The sequence below is a fragment of the Diplotaxodon limnothrissa genome, linkage group LG1 (assembly GCF_057381915.1).
Source record: "Diplotaxodon limnothrissa isolate DT_005_m linkage group LG1, D_limnothrissa_male_GT1.1, whole genome shotgun sequence".
Classification (NCBI taxonomy): Eukaryota; Metazoa; Chordata; class Actinopteri; order Cichliformes; family Cichlidae; genus Diplotaxodon; species Diplotaxodon limnothrissa.
Window position 1 is genome coordinate 10,291,597 of NC_140596.1, and position 27,895 is coordinate 10,319,491.

The following is a 27,895-nucleotide window of genomic DNA, read 5'->3' on the forward strand; positions in this document are numbered from 1 at the left end:
TCAGTGCCAAGAATCTAATTATCAAAGTGTATCAATTTCATTGGAGTTTAGAGTTGCACCGCTCAAAATAATTATTTTAAGGTCGGCCCGGGGCAATTAATCCCCTCTCCACTTATTTGATGGCTTTGTAAAACATTATAAATGTTATGGTTTCTGTTGTGCGTTACGCCGTAAATAATTTTAGGGAGCAATTTTTTTGTAATGCATTATTTGGAGAACTTGCCGTGCTGGTCCAGGTGAGAGAAAAAGGCAGTATATTTTAAAAAGCTAGGGGCTAAAGCTGAATCACGTTGCAGATGTTTACCAGCAGTAATTTTTCTCTTTTGCTTGCCGCTTAACTTGCACAGTTAGGCAGAGTTTTATATCCACTTTATATGCACACATGGAACCCAGATTAATTATAAGTGTGAACTAAGCAGTAAACTGCTTAAAGACCATTTTTATTGCTCATTATGAAGCCATTTATTATCTCTTACATTAAATCACACTGGGTTTATGCATCATATTGTTTTGCATTTAAAGCTCCACACTACGTAAATAGGCTTATACTTTTATTATATTCAATTCTGTGCGGTTCTTACGCACAGATAGTGCGTGTGCGAAATGTGTGTCTGCGTGTATGGCTTCAGATTTATTTGTATGTTTCTGTCCGCGTGTCTGTGTGTGTGGGGGGTGCAGTGTGGCCGCAGTGTGTGCGAAGGAAGTAAATGTGCAGCTGCACAGTAGTTTATCCTTCATTGACAGTCAATATGTGCTGTTACCTGGATAGTAGCAGCTGTTTCTCCTTATCGCACAACATAGAGTAGAGGCCTAATCCACACGTTCATAATTGCTTGGCGTTGTTTACCTGCAGCTGTATATAAGCTTGCTTGCTTTGCCCTATTTAAAATGGAGCTGTATAAAAAAGAAATTACTCAGAGATTATTGTTATTATTCATTTAAAGAGGAAATATATGGCTGATAATACATTTTACATCATGCAGCAGCTTGTGTTTGGAAATATAAAATGAAAAGAAGCAGGAAGACACACATGGAGAGAGTGAGGAAAAAGAGTGGGGAGAAATGTAGCGGTGGAAAGGTATTTTGCAATTCTCTTTGAAGTCCCTATTCAACAGGGTAAGCTGAATTTTCGGCAGTGCCTGATAGTGTTTCTGCGTAAATGCTTAAACCCCTTTAGAGAATTTTCATGGGCAGATACGCGGTGGCTTGAAGGGAGCGTTTATGTTACCTGGAGCCAATGCAGCCCGCAGCTTTGTACCTAAAGATGTACAGTAGTATTGAATGGAATCCCACAGAGGTTTGTCTATGACAGAATCTCGCTGCAGCATCGCTGTAAGCCGAAGCGGGGAAAAAAAGAGCTTTGAACAGGTTTAACCTTGTCAGTCTTTTGCTAGGCTCATACACTCGCATTTATATACTTGAACACAGACACTGAAGGACAAAAAACACTAGGACAGGCATTGATATACACACATACTTAAAAATACGCCGGTGTCCATTTAGAAAAGTTTTTAAAAAGCTTTGTGGTGATATCCGAAATGGCGACTATTGCTACAGTTTTTCATTTTTTATTCCTGAATATATTTCAAAGTTGCTATTATGTAATGCAATATTCAGATATTTTTTTAATGTTATGTAGAAGAATAAAAGTGGCAAACACACAGGTGTGGTAAAATGTCTGCATGGAGCTGCAATCTTGTTGTCAAAGTTCATAGTGTTTCACAACATATTAGTGTGTGACAGCGAACCAAATCTGAATGCAGCTCACTGTTTGATGAATTCCAGTTTAAAGTGATTATGAGTCCTCATTTATATGCATAATTATTTCCCCAAAATAGGATATAGATAGCTCATTGTAGTCTTCTTGAGGTGGGAAGAGGTGTTGCCTTTTCCTTCATAAAGCTGACCTGAGTAAACTTGCTTCAGGAATGTGGATGACTAAAATTGGAATTTATTACAAGGACTTGTACGTGACAATGTGGAAGCTGCACATGAAACAATGGCTTTTTTTTTTTGGTCATTGTACCGTTGACTGTCAGCAACAGTATTGTGCACGCCCCATCTTTACAATGCGGGGATGGAGAGTTTTATTGACAGCAGTTTGGATAATTTATTTTTGTTTGTCTGTGAATTGTGGTGTTGACAGTGTTTTTACTGTATCAGTGGGCTCTGAAGGCGGCTTGTCTCGTCTTCTTAGAAAACAAATGAGCACTTTACAGAGACTGATCTGCCTTATCCGCTTAGCAGCTCCCTCAATCCCCACATTTATTTATTTACTTATTTATTTACTTTCTTATTCATTTACTTACCTCTGTATGGATTTGGTTTGATTTCTCTCCTTCTACTCATAGCCACCCCCTCCTCTTCCTCTCTTCATCCTTGGCCCTGATCAGCAAGATAAGCCTTCAGAGGAGGGGAGATAACATCCATTAAAGTGGTAAAGAGGAATTATGGGGCAGCCCAGATTAATCACTGCTCAGCTTAATCGCATTCTGTGCGGACGCTGGGGTTGGCTGCAGGGCCCAGCTTCATGTGTCATACCAACAGAGCGAGAGAGAGGGCGAGGGAGAGATGCAGCGAGGGACTGAGTATTTGTTGAAAAGTGCCTTGATGGGAAAGAAAGTTTAAAAAGATGAAAGAGATTTCAGGGCATCTCACTGAAACCCCCAATCTGTTATAGACATCACTACTAACTAGCACCTGACATAAAATTATTGCACTTTGATCCAGGTGTAATTGTTTACTCTTGCAGGCAATCATGTCAAAATGGTTTAGTAAAAGATATTGGCACAAACACAAGAAAACACTCTGATTTGTAAAAAGCAAAGAAAAAAAATTGTTCAATTTATGTCGTTTTAGGAAAATATTAATCTTTTTGAATATTGAATATATGAAGACAGCTTGTACAATCTTCGCTGCACTCAGAAATAGCAGTATGCATATTGCAATGTGGCGCCGAGCTCTGTAAGCCGCAGAGAACAAAAATAGAGTTCTCATACTCTGAACTTTGTGCACACACTTTTAATAAAATCATTTAAATCTGAATCTAGATCCTCATCAGGTCATGTGGTTGATATCATTATTGTTTATCTACACGTCAGCTCAAATTCATTTCACATTTATTTGTACAGTCTCTAATCAGAGTCTCGGGGGGCTTTATATCGCCCACACATTGTGAAACAATAAATGAAACCAATTAATGAAAATGAAAACGGCCCACCCCAACTATGGATCCTCAATGTGAACAATGGAAAAAAAATCCCCTAAGACCCTAACTAAGAACAAAAATGGAAACTAAAGTCTTTAGGTTATGACATAGCAGTCTGTTATTTGTTATTATGACACAAAAGCGGGGTCAAAAACTACGGAATTAAGCTGATATACGCTGTTCATGCAATAAATTTAAAAAGTTTCAGATAACAGTTTTTTTTTTCATCTCCAAAGCAAGCTTAAATGTAAAGGATCAGAGGTGGTGGAAATTTAATCCATGATCACTTCCTTTGTTTAAGTGCGCAACTACTACAGGAAAATAACAAGTATTTAATACCTTGGTACCTCGCTAATTCTTCAAAATCACTGGAGCAGCCATCATGTTTGGAGCAGCAATCTGGGTTTTAAAATACACAGTCCTGTTTAAAAACAATATGTGTGGAGAGGGTGGAGAGAATGATATGATTCTGGTGGGAAGACGCTGTAAAATTGCCTGATTCGCTTGAAGAAACGCAAAGAAAAGGAGAAAAGATGGGAAAAGATTGTGGATGATAATTGTATAATTTTTTTTTGGGGGGGGGGAGTGAAGATGGAGGTGGTTTAGGGAAGTGGAACAAGGGGGAAAAATAAGACAGGGTGGTTGTGACTTTTCCTGATATCTGAGGAAGAAAGTTATAAAGGTAAACAGTGAAGTTGGTATCAGGATCTGTGAGTTAAAGTAAATCAGAGAAATGAAAAGCTGATGCTGGAAACTGGAAAAGGCCACGTAAGTCCTGGGAGCATTTTGGGAAGTGCTTTACTGTGCACCTTTCAAAACTGCCATGTTCAGTATGAAGAGGATATCCTAGTAGAGAAAACCTGAGATCTGTGTTTTTGTATTAAACAGCCTAAAAGTGTACTGGTGGTAACAGGTAGCTTTTTTTAAAATGTGATTTAACTATAGATCCTGTTTTACATTCATTGGCCGTCCTCTTAGGTAACACTAATCTTCCACCCTGCTACCTGCTACCCTTGCAGTGCAGATAGAGTGATCTGATGGGTGGTGTTAAATGGGTGAGATGTAGGACAGTGTAATTAAAGCTAGTCCTTTAGTGGGCCCTGCCTCGCTCTGCTGGGAGTGCCCGATATAGCACTCATTAATTCCTATTTGTGTGTAATGAGAGGGTCATGTTGGATGTAATAAATGGCTCTTTTATTTGGGTGAGAGCGGCAGGGTGGCATCTCCTCCCGGCTAACTGTCTCATAAACACCCTTTAGCCACTCTAATCAGCCTCCCTGGGTGAGGAGTAATCACACATACACGCATAACACAATGGGAGGGAAGATATACTAAATATGCAAAAAAAGAAAATTAAGCATGTTTAGAATGTATTTTTTTTAAATGCATATTAGAAGTAATTTTTGCATATTCATTTTCCAAAACGAAAAATAATAGCGCAATTTAAACATTGTAGAAGTTTGGCAGTTTTAAAATGACTTCTTTAGCTATAAATGACCATAGCGATAATCAGAAAAAACACATATTAGATCCAGTCTGTATTTTATTTTTTTTTTCCCTTTTCACTGCTGCCAGTTGATGGCAATGCATTTGAAAGAACAGATTGTTTTAAAAAAGTCCTCTGGGGCTGATCAAAAGGTTCAACACACAACATGTGCAATAATGGTTGGCCGCTGATCAGCGAGGGCCACTTTGTTGAAAGATTAAACCAAAAATACAACCAAAAAGCAAACACAAATGTCATAAAAAAGAAGTTTGAACTTGACTGCCTTTTGATATCTGAATACAATGTAAAATAGATTTGCGATTCATGGCAATAATTAGGAACACGATAGGTGCATTTTTAATTCCCTTTACTTAATTAGATGATATCAGTGTAGTCCACAGTTTTTAAGAGCATAGGTGCTTTATTGAACATAAATTGTTGAATGTAAACGCTCCAACGGTGTCTTTGACTTCCCTGCCAGCTTGAAGTAGACAGAATCTTATAGAGTATGCAAGTCCATAATCTACTTATATGTCGCTGCGCTATGTGTTTGGCATTTACGATTACTGTATCGCCATGTGGTATGTATAGAATTGTGTAAGGCATGTGCAGTACCACTCTTGTGTATATGAATGAAGCAGAATACAGACAGACAGGTTATTTACAGACAGTGATGCAAAAGTGAATTTATTGATTACCCATTACGTTGAAAAACAAAAAACAAAACTGGCATGTGTAAAACTAACTTTCCTTCATGGCTGATACTATACAGACCTAACACTTAAATTGTATTTTATGGCCTATAATTTTGCAGATCTTAATCTGTTCTACTTAAGATACAGTCATTGTTTCACTGTACATCTACCAGTAATTCAAATTTGATGTCAGACTGGACATATAAGAAGCCCTGTCAGGCAGATTCAGAAACTGAAGAATCACTAGTGTTCAGACTTCTCTTACTCAATCAAAACTTTGTTAGCAGAACATTTCAGCCCCTGCAGGCATATCCTCCCTCTCAAACAAAATTCTTCTATGTGAGCATGTTTAGATGGATGGAAATCCTTTTTATTGGTTTAGCATTTTTGAAGACTTGAAGTATGGTGCTGTGTGTAACGCTGTTACTTCAGGGCTTAGAAAGGCTGGCTTTGGCCCCAGTCAGCAAAAAGCTTTTTACTGGCAGGAGAGTGAGGTGCCGATCACAATCTGCTATCTAGCTAGAATCTAGACTCAGCTTTCATATACTGAAAGAGAGAAAGGGGGTTTCAACAGAACAGAAGGTGCTTGAGTGTCACGCTCATCGCAAATATCTCTGTCCAGCTCTGTCTTCATTGTCCTGAATTAGTCAAAGCGCCTCTCAAAGCTTTCTTGTGATGGATGGATTATGCGTTCTAGCCAGGCCGGTGTGCCGTTTTCACAAGTGCGTGTGTAGCCCCTGCCACAGTGTGCTGGAGAGCTCATTCAGACTAAGAACTATGTGGTTTAGCCATTAAGGCCAACTGGACGGACACTCCTTACCATGGGTCAAAGACAAAAGCCTTGCAAAAAAACCCCCAAAAAAACAGGCCGGTGAATTTTTATGTGATATTTGTGGGCCCATTGGGCTACAACTTGACAACAGATTTGCTTTTCTTCTTACCACCAAAAGAGATCACCACAAAAGCCCGAGAGTTCTGCTTCATTTGACCCTGTGCAAAGCATATGTCCTTCCATCCTGCTTGTATTCTGTCCATAAGATGGACTGCCGTGGGCCCATAGAAAGCATCCCTGCCCACTTGACTGTGTCACAATGCCTTCAAACAAAACCACTTGTCAGGGGTCTTCCCTTTTTGGGACTGTCTCTATTCCCACTCACCCTTTGTCACTTCAGACATGCTACTCTGATGTTTCAGACACATTTTTCTAATGTTTTACACTCCATATAATCTGCTGTGTGTAGCAAACCCCATTTTACTGGCTGCTATAATTGATGGTAGCTGCGACCTTGCAAAGGTCAATCTGGCAGAAAGGCCTAGGTTTCTGTCACCACGGAGATTGCGAGAACACACACACAAAGCGGGAAATATCTTGTTTTATCAAAAAAATAAATCTTGTTAAGGTTTCAATTGAATGTTTTAGAGATCTTGGCATAGAAAATAAATTGCAGTAGTCATAATGTGTACTGTATAGAAAACAAAAGGTGCAATATATCAGTCTTTTTATTGTTATAGGTCTGCAAAAGGATTTAAAATAATTTATTGGGAGTAAATTTAAAGCCTTGAAATCCGCCAGTGTGAATGTTTCAATTGTATAAACTGTTAACCGTTGCTCAGATGATTTAAAGACATAAATATACAAAATAAAGATTTCCTTAAATTTTTCTTGAGTGAACATTTTCATAAAGCATTTCTCATTTTATTCACTAGCAACCCCGATCAACAGTGTTGACACCCTTCATTCTTCTCTCTCACTCTCACACAAGCGCGCACGAACACACACACACACACACACACACACACACACACACACACACACACACACACACACACACACACACACACCCTATCAACCAATCTTATGTAATGGAAACTGAGTAAATTTCATTTCAGGTATGCCTCAATTTTGAGCCATCTGTAATCGTGTGATGGTAGGCACAAAGCAAGGAAAAAAAAACATACACACACATACTAACGCACACACACAGTTTTTATGACTTTGAATGTGATGTCACAGGAAAGTGAATGTGGTCTGGGCTTATTTCTTCCTTGGCTAATATAATTTTTCCACCGGTGCAGAGTCCCCTCCAGTGCAAAGTAACTCGCTGGTGGCATGCAGCAAACATACACAGATCCCTTGTCCAGACTGGAGCGAGCCCTACCAGGATCACAGCTCCCCAGTTGTTTACATCTGAGACCAGAAACTATCCATTCCTGTGAGCAAGGTGCTCAATGCCTTTTTCCACCAGCGGTCAAAGTGATATTGGTTTCTTGTATTAGAGTAAGGAGGGAGATGAAAGCAGCTAAGGGTCTGTCATACTCTCATTGCTAGGGCCTATGAAATCAGGTGTCAGAGCAGCTGAACTTAAACTGTCACAAAAGTCCATGGAGTGTCTGGAGATGTGGAGAAAAGGGTTAAGTCTTAAAACCTGATATATTTGCTAATGTGTTAACCATGCAACGGGAGTGCTATGCTGGATTTGGTGTGGGAAGGGGACAGTAAAAATTAAACAGCTGAGAGAAAAGGAAGTGTGTGGTTTTGTGTGTGCGTGTGTGTGTGTGTGCTTGTGTGAGCCGTTGATGTTAATGCATTTTTTAAAATAACTTGCGTCAAAGTGATGTGAGTGCTTGCAAGAGAAACTGACAATAAAAAAAGAAACACCTTTTTATGAACAAGGGAAGGGGACAATATCTGAAAGAAGACAAATGAGAGAGAACAGAAGAGAACACGTAACATACAGCCGCGAGAAGGAGAAATGTTGGCATATAGCAACATTTATATTATGAATTTTGACTTTAAACTTTCTTGTTGTTGTGTGTGTCTGAAAAGGTAGATCTTTGTCATTTATACAATATTAGTATGTTTCTCAAGTATATTCTCTCGGCACTATTATCACTTGTAAGTCAGTCGTTTTCAGAATTCAAACTAGCAGACCTCTGACTCATTGTCCTGTTGAACAGAAACATTTAGCTTTGCAAGAGTTCCACCACTTTCTGTTAATTATCAACAAAAATATAAATTTTTTTCACCCAGCCATACTCTTCCTTTTATCAAATTTAGTGTTATTAATACCTATGGCCAATTTAGAATTGACAATAACCTAGCCTAATCTTGTACCCGGAGAGAACCCGGAATACCAACAGTAGGAACATGCAAACTCCACCAGCCAGGTGTTGGATTCAAACCCAGACCGCACCGCCTTTATTTTTTCATTATTTTCCTAATTTTCACATGGAGTATTCAAATATGAGTCACTCAATAAAAAACCCTTTGAAATGATAGAAATACTATGTAATAGAGACCGGATCTTGTTTAAAGTCCACAGTGATGGCTTAACAGTCACAACCAGTAGGATTACTAGTTATCTCCATTCTTGCCTCCATATGGGCACAGTGAGATGTTGGCAAACAGAAACACTGGGGAGTCTGCTGGCTTTTTGCTGGGCTGTTACACATGCTAGTGGCAAGGAGACCTATGGGGAGGTTGCCAGTATGACAGAGGTGCAGTTAGGCTGGGAGGCACTATTGTGGCAAATTAACACCAGCCACCAGCCAAATTTCTGGAATGTTTAGTGTTACTTGTGAGTTTGTTTACCTCCTTCCTATTTTAGGTATCTAGTCATCATCTAGATGGTGTTCTCGTCTAGAATTCACCTCTGTCTTTTAAACAAGTTAATAAGGGAGCTCATTTTGGAATTGAAGCATTTGTGGCCTGCAGACATGAAAGGTTCCCTAAAAGAGAGTGCCAGTGAGCTTAAGAGTACTTGGAGTACCCGGAAAGTCCTGGGATAAAGTCAGCTAAGGCATTTTCATTGGGTGTTAAGAGTTTCTCTGACACTCTGGTGGTCAGCTAGTAGGTCTGGTTTATGGAGTGCAAACTTTCAGTTGTGCATGCATCTTTTTTTTTTTTTTAACCTTCTTGCCTTTCAGCTTCTTAGCTCTTATGTGACCACTCACAGCTCCTCTGTTGCATTATAAAGGATCTAAATCATATTGCTCTATGTGCAGCAACAATCTTCCTATTGTATTATTCTATGTTGAATGAGTGACATGCCCTTATGTGATAGACTAGACAGCTGCTTGTTGGTGTTAAGATACAGTCCTGGCTCGAGGTGTTAGTGAGCTGCCCCAGGCTGCCCTCCAGCCAGCCTTCGCTTGGAACACTATCATCACTCTAGCTCTCCACTAACCAAAATATCACCTCAGCTTGGCTGCATGTTTGTTTATCTTCCCCACCTCTGCACAGGCCCGGAAATGTTTATCCCTAACTTTAGTAAAATAGACAGGGTTGAATATGGGGTCTGGGGACCAATGAAAAGAGTACCAAGGAACGTCTTGTCCTCTCATTCACCTTGTAATGTGGCCTGGGTCAGGGGGACATCTGTGGTCAGCGTCAGGTTGAGAGAGGTGTAGACTGAGGACAGCTACTGTCATCGAAGGGTAAATACAAGAAAAGAGGGGGCTGATTAGTCCTAACACAGACCCAGAGATAAAGGACTGTGATCTGGCTGAGTCTGACTGAGGTTGGGCTTGACCAGTAAACAACCAGCAGGGTGTCTACATGGCCCGGGGATCAGCCTGGGGCTAAACCTGAAGGCCTCTCTCAGCACTGGGTCTTCTAAACACTAGATCATACATGCACAAAGTTATCCGTGCAAACAGACATTCACCGATTTTTGTGGGGAAGAGACTTGCTAACACAGATTTAAATTATAAGAGGGACACCTCTACTCACAAAAATCTACACTGTACTCACAAAAATTTGTAGAGAACAAATAGAAGCTTTCGATACACACTCATAAATATATACACACCCCAACAAAAGCAGAGGTTGTTTAGGTAGTGTTTAGTGGAATTATTGAGTTGGGTGAAAAAAACAAAGATTCACTTGAGTAAAGTGTATGCAACATAATTTAGCATTTTGAAAATAATGTGTCTACGATAGGCTGGACTTGTCCAGGGTGTACCCTGCCTGTGGCCCTATGAAAGCTCCAACCCCTGGCAGTTGGAAGCAGAAAAGGATGGATGTGCAGTCTTTCCCTGTTATTCATTTTGATCCAAAGTCAGCTTTGGGAAGAGTTGAAGCAAGCTTAGAAGCACCTTAGAGCAAGTTTCAGATCAACTGTGAATCACTTCTCTTCAGCGTTGTGCTACACGGTCAGCATGGCAATGTGATGTCTACCAGCTGAGATGGTGATACAGTCTGAATACACTTTCTGGCACTTTCTTAGCCTGTCACTCATCCCAGGAGGACAGGGTTTGATCCAAACTGAAAGGCACAGTTTCCATAGGGAGTACAGCCGGCCCTGCCTCCTCCTGGTCACCTTAATCTTTGGTGTCTCCTCTGAGTCAGGTATAATCAGTCACACACCACCACATGTTTTGACACCTGTCCTGTGTGCTGTAGAGAAAGTAAGCATATTACTGCTCTCCTTTGGAAACGCACACACAGAGAGACAATCAAACGTATCTTCACATGAATTAAGACAGACAGGTGTATTGTCAGAAAGGGATTAAAAAACAGGGTGAGGGGAAGAAATGAAGGTTCCCTTACATAGTGGGTTTTTTGAAAAGAAGGTTGGATGACTGGGGAAGCGAGTGACTGTTAATGGGAAGAAATGAACGTGCTTGACTGGTGGATGTGACAGGAAGAGACTGTTCTTAACAAGGCGTCAGAGTCAGTCAGAGTTACAGATCCATCACTTCTCAGAGGCTTGGCAAAGGAGGGGGGAGACATTTAAGGATATTCAGAGAGGGAGAGAGTCTGTGAAGGGTAGAGAAGAAGAGGGAGACGGTGAGGGGAAAGAGGGATTTGAGTGTGGCTGACAGCACTGCATTTAATTTGGGCTGCCAGATCCTTTTTCATTTGACTCCTTCTCAACCAGCTTAGAGGCTGCGGAGGACTTGGAGGCGAAGGTTTGCAGGGATGTCTCCGATTATCACTGATGTGCCACGTCACACTTTAAGCCAGCCTGTAATTCATGTTCAACAGGGGGATACTCACACATTACACTGTGCTGTGCAGGACGTGATTAATTGACTCACACTCTAATATTGGGTGTAATTTGCCCATCCTCTGATGTGAAACTGACTTTATACTAGACTTACTGCATGCTGTCATCCTAGGGATGGTATAATTGAGTCTTGGCTCAGAGCTGTGCAATTTCTAAACTAAGGATAGAAGCACAAGCACGCCAGGATTCACTTCAGGTCTTTCTACCCAATTTTGCAAGTTTTCTGTTTAGTATTTAGGGTAGAATTTAATAGAGTAAATCACTGTAGTGGGGTTTAAACAACCACTGTTATTTAAAGCACTTTTTAATGGTGCTTCTCTACCTGTCCACTTTCTACTGAAGTTTTCCCATTTCTACTGGTATTTCACATATTTCCATTCAGTTCTATTTTGAACCGCCTATTTCCACTTCTGCTGCTGTTTTTTTATCCAGACTATGCTTTTCCTGGCTGCAGTGGAGGAGGAAGACCAAGCAGAAGAAGGAAGGAGGGAGATGGCAGAGATCCTGCTGTCTGCTTTGACAGACAGACACCAGCAAAGACAGACATGGAGAGACAGGTAACACAATATACCACCAACTTTGTTACTTCCATTGATCTTCAAAAAAAACAAACATCTGTTGATATGTAGTCTATCAGTTATGAGTCCCTATTTTAAATGGAAATGCCATCACACTCCAATAATAACGTTTATTAATTTTCTAAACTGATTTGATCAAATATAAGTAATGCATGCATGTTGCTGTGATTTCCTCAAGATTACACAAACCAAGGCAGAAAGCAAAGATAATATCTCATTTCACCTCATTTCACTTGCAAACCCAGAGCTATTATTATAGCTCGTGTAGTGTTGTTGCAGTAGTAAAATGTGTCAATATCTAGTTCTCAGTTAAGAGATTTATTAACTGTGATCACATCATCAAACAAAATAAAAACGAGTTGCAAAAGGTGACACATCAGGCCTACATTGCTTCAATGTGCATTGATCATTCATTTTCAGTGAATCGGTGTGAATTCCAGAGATATGCAATGGTGTGGTTGGTGTTGGTTTGAGGTCCTCGGGCCTGGCGGTTATCGCAGTTATCACAATGACACATGTGTCTTGGATAGGCCCAATCACTTCCTTCCCTCCAGATAAAGAAGGAGAGCACAGGGGTTAGAACGTCGGTTATCCATTCAGATAAAGAAGGGCCTCACACATGCACCAGTGTTGTTTTAGCTGTTAGTTTTAGCCATTTACTCTCTCCGCCAGCACATACACGGACACATACAAACACTACATATACACATGACCACTACATTCACATTTGCTATACTCTTTATTGTCTCTTTCAATAGTTTTGACCTCAGAGTTACATGCGGACAAGAACCCATATGTGAGAATAGACATTTCACTAAACCTTAGTGAAAGCAAAGCGGCAGGAAGATAATTCAAAGGCTACAAATCCATTTTCTTTTGAAAACTTCATGTTAAATTCCTGTTGTGCTTACGCCCTCATATTTCTAAGGCACTCTATTCTTCTGTTCTATGTTTTGCATTGTCCCCTCTAGTTGACCCTTAGATTTGTCCCATCCAGATGAGTCTTGTAAACAGGCTGTTTCCACACACCTTGCTTTGCTGTGTCAACGCCCAGTGCCTCACAACTCTGATGTAGGGCCTGCTCTGATAGTGCATTCCAGCGGCATGTGCTGAAAGCTAGAAACCATCTCGCCACCCCCACCCTCAAGTGAACATCAGAACTGTCCCCTACCATCGCAGTTCTCCCGCACCACCCACAATGTGATGTTACCACCAGCTAACAATGTCTGACCCTACATTTTGCTCAGCCCACCCTAAGATGCTGACAACCAGCATCACTGGCTGGGACAGGAAATGCTCAGCCCTTGCCGGCAGAGCAGACAGACGTTTACTCTATCAGCAGTGAAAGACTGATTAGATTAGTTTTGGTGGAAGGCACATGTCCCACACAATATGTTTGAACTCCAGCTGCTCCTGATACCTCTTCTTCCCCTTACACACATTCTATGTCTATCCCTAAACTACACCACCCTCTCTTACAGAAAAGCCAGGGGTCATGCTGTCAAGTGGCTGTCAACAGATAGCATTTTCACAAAACTAAACACATAGCTATGCGCAATGTTAAGTGGGAAGTACTGGTACTGATAAGCAATTTGATGAGGGTCAGGGATTGTTCGACTTTGTTGAGCATGAAAAAGTTTTAATTTCTTCATGCATACTACTAAGAGGCAAAGTCGTTATTTTGAATTAAAGAAGCACTTTATTACAGAAGACGCAGAGTGAGGGAATTGTAGTGCACTCCAGTCAGATGTATTCAAACCATCATTTATTTTCATAAAAGCATTCACTAAAATAGGACTAAAATTAATTTGCTGATTCATTTTGTTGCTTTTTTATATTTAGCGTTCTAATTAAGTTTCCACACAATATTCAACAGGCAAGCTTTCATCATAACACTGCCGTTTGTTTCCATGGTTTCCATTCAGCATATAATACTTGCAAAAATATAATGGAAAAAGGAACAAAAAAAAAAGCATGATTGATGACTTTTGCTAGAGGCCCATAAACATAAACAAGCAGCGCTGATTGATTAAGTTTCTCACTGACTTTTGTTTCTAAAACACCAGTTAAAGTAGCATTCTTTGCTGTGGAACTTCGGCCTACCAGCTGCCATTGTCTGCCTGCGAGCCATTTTTAGTACAAGCAAGAAGGAAAGAAAGAGGAATTGGAGCCGGTGACCAGTGGTTCTTCACCATTGACTTATAGGCACTCAGAGTGAGTGATGCCTGCTCTCACCGTGCTAGTGGAAGCAGTCCATTCATTCACTCTGAGCCAACGAAGTTATGAGAGCTTTTTTATTCTTATGAGCTTTTCTGGTAACTGGGTTTTCCTGATGCACATGGTGAATTCTTTGATAGATGCTGCCCTCCATGTCCCTTTGGTAAATGCCCCGTGAGTACCCTGGAAATAGATGGATTATTATATGGGTGGGTGACTGTGCCGCAGCAGAGCAGTTCAGTATGCCACACAGGAAGTGCAGATTGAAGAGCAAGACGCAACCTCTAGGGAGCAGCTCCATTAGGATAGAAAATGGCACATCCCAGTGGCACCAGGAAGGTTTTTGGTTTAACAAAGGTAATGAAGGATCCACACTGGAAGTACATACACAGAAAATTCTTCAGCCTGCAGTCTTCTGCAGTATATTTAGAGAATTGTTTTGTTTTATCTTGCTGTCAATGCTCATTATGCATTTTTAGACGCTGTCTTCAGTCTGTGTGCTTACAGTGTGGCTACTGTTGAATATCCTGGATGAGGTGACCTCATGCTGACCTTGCAAAACCTAGAGGTCACTGCTCTGGGCATTAGAAAAAATAACAACAACAACAACAAAAAGCTTTGTCACAGCCAGCAAGCAAATACTGAAGGGAACAGCTGCGAGTTTTGTACTGACCATGCAAACTGCTGTAGGCTTTGTAAGGTCATTATATGATAATGAAAATCATTACAGAATTACATGGGGGTTTAGGACATGAGAGCAGTAGGGAGGGGAGGGGAGGGCCACATTGGGTTTGATAAATGGACTGTGAAGGTGCCCATCTGGCCCTCTCTATGGCTTTTTCTTCCTGCTCTTTTATCCATTCTTATCCTTTACTACCCCTCTTTCATTCCCCTTCTATGTTCTCCAGTGGGCCAATGTAAAAGCGAGAAGGCCTGAAGTGAAAGATTAACAGAGTGAAAACCTAACTCACCTCTGTGGAGTAGAAAAGAGGAGGGTAGACAGACGGAGGTGTTTATGATCCAAAGCAGGGTTTGTGCCTGACTTGGCAACCCTGTCTTCCCATCTCTGAGTGTGGGCCAGTAGGAGAGTAGGCAGTCATTGACCTTTGGCACTGGAAACAGTTGGACAGCTCAGGATGTGTGAACAGGGTGTAGTTTGGAGGCACTGGGGTGGTAATACATTACAAGGTTTAAAATAGGCCTCTTTATTTATGCTACAGTTGCTGTTCTCCTCGGATTATAGAATGGAGGACAACAAAGACTGAACAAATTTGTTACTGAATCCTTGAAACTGCTGCAAATTAGCAGCATTTTGGATTCATACCAAATGAGAATAAGCAATGACGGACATACACTATCTTACACTGCAAAGCTTGCTGTGATAATGGACTACATAAATAAATGCGTACAACTAGGTTTTCTCTCTTTTAAACAATAGATTTTTTTATGTTAAAGTTAGATAATATCTAGTTTCTTGTATGTTTAGTAACATTCTTTATATTTAGTTTCTACCTTAGTTCAAAAATAAACTAATTCACAGTTTAAAAATAATTTTTGACAAGTGTCCTGTTGTAATTGTATTCTAGTGACCTCTTGAAAAGGAGCTTATAACACTGTACAGGTTGGGCTGGATGTCATTGTCATAGCTGTACAATCAGAATTTGTGGCGTAATACATCTGTTGTCCGTGTTTACTACTTTTCTCCAGTGTGCTGAAAGTTAGTGAGGTCTTTATCCTAAGACAAAGGAAACATCAGCTGACATGGCAAGCAGAGTTAAAAGGGCAGAGAAGGAGGTCCACGTGTTCACAGCTGCACTCATCACTCAGCTGTCCAGTTTGACCCATGACCCCGTAGGGTTGTCTCCCAGCCTCTATCGGCTTTATGTTTCCTGCCATTGTCATCCACTGTTGTCCTCACCTGGACAGGCCGCTTCTACACAAAAGGTCCAGTCTGTCATCAAACCCACGGGTCACTCAGGGCCAGCAGGGGCTAGAGAGCTGAAGTTGAAGCTGTGCCCAGCCAGGGATGACCCCAACAGTCTTGTCAGCTACCAGTTGCACCCCTGTAGAGATGCATAGTGACAGAGAAAGGAGAGAGACCTTCCTCGGCTGGCACTTCATTTTCAGAGTGGTGACATTTCTTTTGTGTTGTCTCTGACAGACCCCGCCCTGATTCCCGTGCTGGGGCGAGAGAGGGAGCTCGGAGACAATGGAGGTCCCTCTGTACCAGATGGGAGTTGGAAAGATTGTCAGTCTCGTGTCCATGATAAAGACAAACAGGTCTACTAAAAGTTTTAGAAGTGGTGGCACCACACTGGGATTGCTCATGACATAGATAACTCACTCAAGTGTTTACAGACACAAGTTCCCATCAATCTATCAAATCTGCCATGTGTCCATGTGTTATTGTTCTAAAAAATTTGTCATTACATGACTTTTTCATTTGACTTCACAGCCACATGTCTATGATGTGCATGATTTTGGAAAACAGAGATTGTAGGGTGCAGTGCAGAGAAGGTGGCATCAGATCTTAAATAAATAGGTTTAATTAGCGGTGCGGTGGTGATGTTTGTACTGGCATTAAACCAGTGGTCTGGTTTGGGGCAGGTCAATCCGGGCATGTTGTCAACTGTGCCTGCGTGATGTAAGTTGCAACTCGAGGTGACAGGTTAATCAGATCTCCCAGACAACAGCCCCACATTTACATCTTCATCACTCTCACAACAGTGGTCCTGTTTTGCAAACAGAACAGACAGGGCTGGCCCAGTTTGTTTTCCTTGGCACGTGTTACAAGCCAGTAGTTTTGCTGGGTGCATACTTGTATCTCCTTACCCTAAGGGTTTCTCTCCTGCAGTGGTGGGTAAACACCTGTGTGTGTGGTGGGCTGAACTCCCAACCCGCAGCCGTGTTCTGTACCTTTGTCTGTGTGCCTTTTTCTTTGTACCACCTACTTTTGCCGTCATCTACATCGCTGTGTTTACTTTATTCTGGGCACTGAGGGAGAAAACAAATAAGGACATGTCATCTGCCTCTTTTATCGCCGGCCAGCCTGTAATTAGCGCAAGCGCAGTGGTTTGCCTAAGACTCTGTCATCTAATTTGTCTGTCTTTATCTAAAACATGTCTGTGTGGTCCCTTAGACCAGTTACGTTCGTGCAGCGAGATTGTCTGCGGCCTGGGTGTTTGTGAGGTGTGTGTTTGTGTGCGCTTGATTGTAAATTATGAGTTCTTCTCTCATGCACCCACCCCTGTTAAGCAATCAGTCAGTTATGCATGACATGTCCTGACCTCAGCAGAACCTCACAGCTGCTGTTTCCGTAGTAATCGTCCTCCCATCTTAGTTTGCTCCCAGGCTAGAAAGTACATCAGAGTATGCCTTATTCTTGCATTAATTTGTTTTGAACGAGATGACAGGTGATTGTATTTATTTACCTTCTACTTACGGCATAAACAAATTTTACCCATGTAAATATGCACTTATCTCTATGCTGCCTGTTTCTCATGCGAGTTAGTAATTAGTTGTTAAGGTACATGCTTTCACTCATTCTGTGGTTTGCTGTGGGAACAGAAGGCTCACATCAGCAGCAGTCAGTATCGCACTCATACTCTCTTTTGTTAAATTCCTCTGCTTATCCTTGACTTGATTCACAAATGAAAACAGTATTTTCATAATTATGCCTTTCACAGTAAGAACTTGGCAAAGAAATGCGGCATAGAAAGCGGGAAAGAGAGAGTTGAAAATGTCATTAAAAGTCCCACAGCCATTTAAACACACTTGTTGCACAGACAGCTGCCCATTAAAAGCTGCCTTTTTAATATGGAAACAAGATTTGTGTTTGGAATAGACAGTGTGGTAAGGGGTGGGGTAGTTTTGGGCCTGTTTTACTGGTAGTCAGGAAAACCAGGACATTCTTTCTGGTCAAACCCAACATCCCATAGAGCTGATAGAGCATGATTGGGTGAGGATGTGTGGCATGCATGTGAAACAAACATTGAGAACATAACGTTATGAGAAGATGGAAGTTGTGCTCACAGAAATCACAGTTTTTACTGTGTATCTGCTCTAAATCGAGTTTGTTTTTGAGTACTGTGAAGGTGCTTATTTGGCCCTCTGTACGAACCAGTTTTATTTAAATCAATATGTTAGTTGAAACTGTACCACTGGGAACCATGATAAAGAATAATGGGATGTGGAGGCCTCATTTAACACAGAGGCAATCTGTTTAACAGATGCTTCTAAGATTTCATTGTGTTTTGGATTTTGTTTATTACAGGCACTTTTTTTTGGGAGGTTAATTACTTTTGTGCTGCTGTTTAATGCTGGAGTCACAGAGCTAACTGCAGCAATGTATGCGGTATTTAAATACACACATATGTAGATTTTACATGTGTGCACGCCACATGCTCCATCCTTTCCCTTTTTCCCTGATCCCATCTACCATAACCACCCCACCTGGGGAGCCCTCCAGCCCTCCCACTCCTTATACACACATCTTTCTCCCCTTCTCTGTTAATTATAACCTACACTGCTGGAACACTTCATTTCATAGCAAGCATATTGTCTCTTCAAGGCTGGCAGGCAGGTCATAAATTATCCTGAAGGTGAGGATGGAAGTTGGAGGAGATAGTTATGAAAATTTCATCTGTCTGCCGTAGCGGCCGCAGCTGCTCCTGTCACTAGCCGTGTGCTGGAGGAATTACACCGGGTCAGCTTGTGTGTGTGTGTGTGTGTGTATGTGTGTTGGTGTGTTCTTCAGTTTGTGCATATGCATAGGAACATTACCACGTGTGAGCAGTTACAACGTGCACATATATATATATGGCACTAATGCATGCACGTCTTTGTCCCTGTGTTTGTGTGTGTGTTGCGTGGCAAATGTGTACAGCAGGTTGGCCAGGTAGGACCTACCTGTCAGTGAGTGGAACATCTCTGGCGTTTCTGTCACCCCAGGGCCCCCAGCTTTGCCCTGAAGCAGGGAGGCTAGAAGGGGGGACAAGCTAGGAGGGCCGTCCCCAAGCTGTCTGTGTTCATTACTGCTACAAAGACGGGACGTGGCCGGCAGGTGGCCAGACCTTTAGTCCTTACCTACTGTGATCATCTGCTGCTCCACTTTTTTGCATGTCTAGGTGGGTGGGTGTGCAAGCCACTATGCATGCTTGAATGAAAAGATTCAGAATAAACCTGTAACTTGTGAATTCGATTAGAGATGTGCATTTTGTGTTTGACCTATGTAATTGTGTTTGTGTATTTGTGAAAGCACATGGCTAAATGCACGTGCTTACGTATCTACACGTGTACATAAATCGTGCTTACATATCTACAAGTGTACATAAATCATGCTTCTGGAAAATGGGAAGCTGTGCTGCTTTGACGCTTTCTTTACGCAGCATAGAGCGCCTCTCTCTCGACAGACAGCGTCTCAAAGTGGCAATTAGTAAGAAAAGAAAAGAAAAACACTGTACAATCCCCTCCATCCCCGCCTATGTCAATCTGCAGTTTCCTGCAAAAATTCTATTAGGGCCAAAGTCCATAGCTGTTAATTACAATTCTAACTAGCTTGCCTCCTGACGAATGGAAGGCTTCAGCAGTGATGTTGGATAAAAGGGATATCAGCGATTTCACTTCCCTGTACAAAGGCAGCTTCTGAAATGGGTCATCAATCCCATAGTGATAAATGTCTTGTGGAGTAATGGCTCTCTTATCAGCTGCGGATTACTGGAGATATTTGTAATTAGTGTAGCCACACAAGTCCCCAACAGATGTTTTTGAGGGGGCACAATATTAAAGCCTTGGTTTAGTGCTAAATGGGAACTTTCTGAAAATAATAGGGATAGTTAGAGCTATTGTATTGTAGCAGGCATAGGTGATTCTCAAGAACTGAGTCAGTGGGAATCTGTGTATGTGCTCTGCTGCACAAAGACATACATTACACACAAATGTGTGAAACCATGTGTATACACATTCACGCACACACTCATGAGCTGTTAAGTACACAGCCTGGGGTCCATCCTTCAGATACTGTGCTCAGTAGTCACATGACTGTGGGAGCCACAGGGCTCCTCTTCTCCTCCTGTTCCTCCTCCTCCTCCTCCAGCCCTAGAGGTAGCCACTGCTACGCCAGGGGGAGTGAACGATTCACTTTTAACTTCCATTTCTCCTGTTTTGGGTCGAGATTCACTCGCTGCCCTGAAGTTTTTTTCTTCTTCCTCCTCTTCCAGCTCTCATGAAATCACAATGTGATGTATTCAGCCTGAGGTGTAGCTCTATTCACAATGCAGTTTGACACTACCAAGCCTTGCTCCCTTCTGTTTTCACAATGTATGTGTACAGATGGCCTACTGACAAGTCTGTACCACTAATAAAATTGTCCTCGCTGTAGTTGACAGATACTCTAGAAAGCCTTTTAATATACACTTGAAAGAAAGGACTCCTGTATTTTTTAGTTATCTGTCTCCTCCTTATGTCTGTATATTAAAATATAGACATTATAGAGAGCCCGTACAAGTACAGCAACCGTTCAGGCCTGTTTTCTGTTGCCAAAATATATCCTTATGAACCCAGCCACAGACCTATACACACACATATACAGCCTGCACGCCACTGACAGACGTGTAAGCAGATGCAGCCAGAACTGGTAATGGCAGGTGATTATAAGTGGCACACGTGCCAAACTAATTAAACCCCTGGGTTGACAGCAGCATTTGGTAGCACTAGCATTCTGGCATGCTGGCATTAGAATAATTGTAGCAGCAGCACATTTCACCTGCGAGACTGCAGCTAACAGCATCATTTATTTTACAGCAGCCTGCACCGGATGTTTCAACAGAGGCTCGAGTTTCCCTGCTTTACGTTTGACATGTATGGCAACCCCTGCTGCAGATGGGACTGCTTTTCTTAATGCTAGTTGGAGCATATTTGCTCAAGGGTATGTGGTATTTATATGTTACATAGTCTTTAAGTGCAAAACAGAAATGAATGAGATGCAAGTACGTCAACACATATTAGAGATGGTATGAATGAAATCAAACTTGGCCCTTAACTACATCATCTATGGCCTGTCACATATTTTTTACTTCTTTTTTTTATACCATATGCATTTATTTGGAATAGGCAGAACAACTGTGTAACTGTGCACAGATGAGGCCTACACTTACTTGTTTTTTAGGTTTCAAACAGAGAACAGAGTGAAATATAGGCAAGCTATATCTGTGGATCAAAACTGTTAATGGCACTTCTTGTGCTAAACACACCCTCATGTACCACAATGCTGAACTGACGTCACACCATTTACCCATAAGGCCATCCTTCTTATAGGGAAACAACTTCTCCTCAGTTTTCAGTTTCTCTTATGAGTTAAGCAAGAGCCCAGCACATGTTTTTACATGTGAAGAAAAAAATACTCAATTCAAAAAAAATCTGTGTTAAATTACGGGAATCTTTATTAAATGCTTCAGAGCCCTGACTCTCAGTGGTACCTGTAACAAAAAGATGTCAGACATACATGTATTAATTTGGTTATCAAAGGAGTTGTAAGGGGTAAAAGATGTCAAATGAAAAAGTTTTAAAATATCAAGCTAAGAAATATAGAAGTGATTTGAAAGATAGCAAATTTGTCCAGTCAGGCAGGCTGACCTACCTCTGCATGTCTCCCATTCAAGACACACTACAGCAGGCAGGCAGGAAGGAGACAAGGACAGGAGGATGAATGTCTTAGATTGTTGGGTTCTCAGGTCATCACTTCTCCAGCTGGAGGGCTGGAGCTGTAAGTCTTTCTCACAGAGGTCAGAGCTGTGTCAGGAGGCCAGAAACCGCAACAGGAGGCACACCTGCACACGCTCTGTGCATCTCTGTGTGTACATTTCTGTCTCGCGGGCACATACCTGAATAGTTGAGTAAGAATTTAAGAATACTTTCAGTTCTGTGGAAACTGCGCTGTGTGTTAATGAATTGACTGATTCATCTGACCGCCTTGTTGAGCAGGTGTGGCTAGGCCAGGTGTATACTGCATCACCAGGTGTCTGTGTGTGTTTACGCTCAAGGTGAGAGGTAAACTGATATTGTAACTGTTAGCGTACTTTAGCGAGTTGGGTTATGCAAGGTATTTAAGCATGTATTGTTAGATTTATGGTTTGCAGAGTTGCATATCACAGACTTTCATCTCTACCAAGCCCACATCCAGCTATGCACTAATATTTGCATGTTGTAAATCGCAATGGTGACAAATAGGGTGCATTCCGCTCCTACGCATTTTCCCCAGAGGTTTTGCTGTCGTGTCCACTTGCACGTAATTGCTTCTTTGCCTTACTGCACATATATCACTTGCTGAAACATCACTTACTTTTTTCAGGTTTTATTGCAGCGCCCAGACTGTGTTCACTCTCGAAAGCTACTGTGTTAAGCTTGTTGTAGAAGAAGTGAAAAATCAGCTCTTTGAAGGCACAACGAAGTGGCCGATGGCAGCTGATAGCTGGAGCTTAGTGGATCCTCATTATGTGCTGTAGCAAGCTGATTAAAACATTTGATTTGTTCTTGGTGTGTGTGTAAGTGTGAACTCAGATGCCTGTGTGCATCTCGTGCACGAGCAAGTGTGTTTGTGCGTGCGCGTGTGTGGAAGTGTAGCCCTTCAGGCTGCTGCGGTGTGTTATCTGTTTTTTCAACCTTGTCATACTAATTACAGTCCATATTTACTTACATTCTCTTTTTGTTTTCTGCCCTTGATAGGCATCTGTGAGTGCCTCTTTCTAGGCTGTTCTCATTAACAAACTGATGATGTGTGAAAGGTCTATCTTGTGATGATAGAGGGAGCTTTTCCCAAAAAAAAGGTCATGATACGAATGTTGTCAGCTTTTCGCAATCACAATGAATAATTTCCTATTATCAGCGATGTTGTGTGGTTTTGCCAGTGAATTTTGGTTGGGGAATACGTTGCAAAGTCTATTTTTAAAAATAATTTTAATACAAGGTTCCTGATCTGGAGATTACTATCTAAAGTCATGTATATGTTTTTATTTATTTTTTTTATTTATTTATTTTTTCATTTTGGGCTGTTGAGAGATTCAAAATGACGCACTCAGAGAATTTGAAAATTACTCTCGGCTTATATGTTTCTGCTGCTCTGTCTAAATACATTTTCTGAGTTTCAATATTTGCACTGGCTTTCAATAAACTATGGCATTAGCAGAATAGCAGAATGCGCTACTTAAATTAAAGAAATATTTCTGCTCTTTTGTTTCTCACCTGTGTCGACCCTTGTCAACTTACTGATCACATTCACTGCATGGGTCGCTCACTGCACATCACCCTAAACCTGTCTTCTTAGAAACACTGTTTCTGATTAACCAGACCCTTTAGTTAACTAAACTGGCTACAACAAAATAAAGAACACCATTATGCAAGTGTGCAGTGAGTGTGTTAGAGCGACACAGACAAACTTACAATAGGATTTGTAAATGGTTAAACGGGACAGGATGCTGTGTGAGTATGCATGATGGGGTAAGCAGGGTAAATGGCCGACATCTGAGTTTTATATGGCAGAGGTGGGTGGTATGTTTTTGTGTGAGTGCATGTGGGGGTGCGGGATGAATGGTTTTATATAAGTGTGAGTGACTGATTTCCAGACACAGAGCACAGTGCATCCTGAATGGTTAAATGGCATTTATTCAGCCGGTTAGTCTGGGAAAACATATGGTGCCATTTGGAGGCCCAGACTGGTGCACGCTGTTCTCCTGTAATTAGACTGGCCCAGCAGAGCAGCTACATAACTGCTTCATGATAACCACCCTACTGTAGCCTACAGTGCTGCTGCCACCCAGCCCTGGCTGCAGTACAGGAGCAGCACACCACATTACACATCCTGTTAACACAGTGTTCAACACCAGTGACACCACAGCTTTGGCAGCTGGACATTTATGCTGAGGGCCAGATTTACTGTACATATGTTGGCAAACAAAAATGTGCACTGCACCTTTCATTATGTTTGTGTTTGCAATATGCATGAAATTTGATTGTGTTCTGCTCTTTGGTTGCATTCTTGATACATTTAGGATTTTAGTAAATACATCATATGTAGCAATGTCTATTACTAATAGTTTTATTTATATTGAAAGGTTGAAATAGGGTTAAATAAATGAACTTATAAATAAAAAAGTTGTATTCACATGAAAACTATTGCTTATAAAACCTTAAGTCACTGTATATATAAATATCAAATCCATTTGCATGGTCAAACATTTGTATGAGCTCCAATTGAACATTACTCTCCTAGTCAAGTAAATATAGCAGAATCTGCAGTACTGTGCAAAGGTATTGAACCACCATCTACTGAACCTTTGGCCTACACTTTGTTTGTCATTGTCATTTTGTGGCATACCTGAGTAGAGGATTCCCTATATCTATATTGTCTTGTTCTTCTTCCTTTTTTTTTTTTTTTTAATTATTCCCCATCCTACAAGGTTTTGGGAGCAGATTGTGGGTTGAATGTGTGGGGTGTGTTGGCAGAGCTGTTGGGTGTCAGCTGGACTGTTGTCATGTTAGGGGGGACAGCCTGGCAGCCCAGTGGGAAGGCTCTTTTAAAGATACACTGCTGGGAATCGAACTGAGCCAGTGCCTGGTCCAAAACATGAACACACACACATCAACACACACTGAGGAGGTTAGTAAGGAAAATGAACGCGTGTGGAAGGGGGGCATCCAAACCTGGGATAATGACGTTTCTTCCCTCATTTATAATATCTGACACCACCAGTCTGTCCTTTCGTCTGCTCACATCAGCATCCTTTCATAAAGACCAGACACATGGATAATTACACATGCAGGGAAAAGGAGCAGTCGATCTGCAGTTTATCTGATGACTACTAGAAACTCCCAAAAAAGTTCATATTAAAGAAGGAATATTTTACAATGTGTGTTTGTTTCATCTCTGCTATAATCAAGCCTCTTTGGCTAAAAGTAGCATTTTTGACATGACACATCTTTAGAAATTGGGATGCAGCTTCACAGAAACTACTAGTTATTCACATCAGTATTTACATGATACTTTGTGGCATTATAGGACATTTGAGAAGAATTACCAATACCCTACTTTACACATTTAAAATCCGCTGTCAAATATGAAACTAGCTCCCATGCAACAAGAACACATATTCCAATTACATACTGTACTGCGTAATGTCTGTGTCCAGATTGGGCTGTCTGTGGCATGCTATTCCCTTGCTCTCTGTTTAGCAAGTACCACATGTGAGAGGACTGTCGAATTTGCATATGCCGCCATGTATATTTCAGTAGCGTTTAACACACATCACCGCCAGTGAATTATGCATAGGACCGGTACAGTGAAGATGCTTGTTTTATGCACTTGTGAAGGAAAATTGAACTGTGTTTTCTTCTGCTCATGACACTCAAGGCCCAGGGCCCATTAAAGTACACAGAGAAGGCAGCATGTAAATGGACTGGTGGTGTACATCCTATTCCCTCAAACAAAAGGGGCCTGGCATCGGGAAAGGCATCCGACAGGTTCTGACGGCTAGTTAATAGGATTCCCACCTCTCCAAAGGGACTGACTGAGGTACTGTTGTAGTATTCTTGTAGACCAATGCTTTTCTTTTTATATATGAATGTGCATATGTGTTTGTTAAATGCGGTGCTGTGGTAGAGATGAGTGACTGAATAATTCAAAACTGGCATGTCTCACAAAATGATGCAAACCTGTGCATGGATTGTCAGTGGGTGGAATAGAGTGTTGCTGTAAACACAGCCTAAAAGGGTCTTATGCATTATAGACAAGCCTTTTGAAACTGTTTTCTCATATGCAAATGGAACACAAACAGCTGCAAAGGCTTAATATGAATCTCTCACATCAAATCCAAATGAGGCATAGGGCTGTTTATGTTTATATTGTGTATGCTACTACTAGAAAAGGATGGAGGATGTTTGTCGAAGCACATGAAAGATATAATAAAAGACTCGATGCCACTGCTATCAGTGTTTACTTTAAAGAATGGGTGGTTAGAGCTGTATCTTTTCTACCACACAATAGTTGTTTTCTCATAAGCCTTTTCTGGACTGGTGAATAGACTGCAGAGGATGAGCTTCATTAGATATGTCATTTAAGACACCTATGCTCTCCCACTGCTCTATATTTATCCACTTGCAGGTTTCTAACAGGCCCTCGGGTCAACAAATTGTGTCCCTACCTGTCAGCTCAGCAGTGGACGGGACATATGTGGTGGATCGAGACAATATGAAGCCACCTGCTAGTCACCCTTCCTCCTTCTCTCCTTTCCTCTCTGGTTTCCCCCCCTCTGTTCTACTTTTGTCATACCTTGCCACTGCATGCAGTCGTGGCTTTCATATTACTCTATTTAGCTAAACAAGGGTCTGATAGTGGCCTTGGCTGAGTACCAATGAATCAACTGTTTATTTTTAGTTAGTTCAATTTTACCCACTGCTGTGTGGTAAGTGATAGGCCTAGCCTGTAATAAACAATCTCGTAAACAGCTCTGCAGCTCAGCCCCTAATCGCCTTAGGGGCTTGTAAGAGCTTTATAACACATTTATTACCCCTTATAACATGTAGGAGCATCAGGCCTTAACTTAAGCTACATTAATTGCATTTTTTGACATATATTGACTTTATCTTTAAATTTGTGTTTTGGTCATTCTCATGAAATATCTTGAACATCTTGAAAAGCCAAACTGTATATCATTCACCTTATTTAACTCTCATATTTTATTTTCTGATTTGTGGCTACCAAAAGACAATAATAACCTGATGTTGTAACAACCAGAAGAGAAGGGAATAACATTGATTATCTAATTAGCTTGCACTGGTCTGCCTGGAAACCTTAGGTCCTCACATTCATGTGTATTTTACGTTGATGAGCAGTAATCATTATTGCAGACCAACAGATTCTTCCAATGGCAAAGCACCTGATCCCACCAGCCTCCTTAAGCATGACAGTGTACCCTGCCACACAAACTGCTCTAGGAACACAATAAAGAACCCTCCACATTGATTTGGCCTCCACACTGCCTAGGTCCTAAGAAGAACCAAAGATAATTAGCTTAATTATTGTTGTTATTATTGCTGAAAAAAATAGATAAAAATCTTATTAAATGCCATCTAGTTATGGGAGTATGGAATGGGCATAAGGACTTTAAAAAATAAATTTGTATATTTTAAAACTTTGCTTATAATATCAAAAAGTAGATAAGTAAGAAATATTGTATTATATATGTAGTATTATTATTATTTTAATGTTGTTTGTTTTATTATCTGAGACCAATTTGTCCTTATTCAATAGAAGAGTCCCTTTAGGGTTCTGCTTGATGCATTGTGAAACCAGAGAAAACTGTATTCAATACTTTCCTCAATTATATTGCCACTTGGTATTCCGAGTCTGGTAAGAGAAAAGGAGAAACCATTACTTTGTTAGCCAAAAGCACACATCCACTCAGAACAGACGAAAGGGCCAGCATGGGGAATAGAGATATTTGATGTTGAATCTCCCCCTATTTACAGTAGGATGCCTGAATAAACGTGTTCAGAAGCTGGAAAGCAGCATTATGACCCATAACCCCAAGGTATTTGAAATGGAACAGCAGGACTTACTTTGAAAAAGAATAGGAGATGTGCTCTGGGCTCACTGTTTATACCTTGATGTGATTTGGACTGAAATATAAAAAAAGCCTGTTTATCTGTTC

General features: G+C 41.1%; 1 protein-coding gene across 2 annotated transcripts in view; it reads left to right on the forward strand.

The window, feature by feature from the left end:
- Nucleotides 1–27,895, forward strand: part of fto (FTO alpha-ketoglutarate dependent dioxygenase) — a 113,037-nt gene that overhangs the window by 40,314 nt on the left and 44,828 nt on the right. For both annotated transcript variants that reach the window (XM_085363839.1, XM_085363910.1), the window contains exon 8: nucleotides 11,833–11,957. In XM_085363839.1, the coding sequence (XP_085219965.1) occupies nucleotides 11,833–11,957 (125 nt within the window). The remainder of the gene's footprint in view (nucleotides 1–11,832; nucleotides 11,958–27,895) is intronic.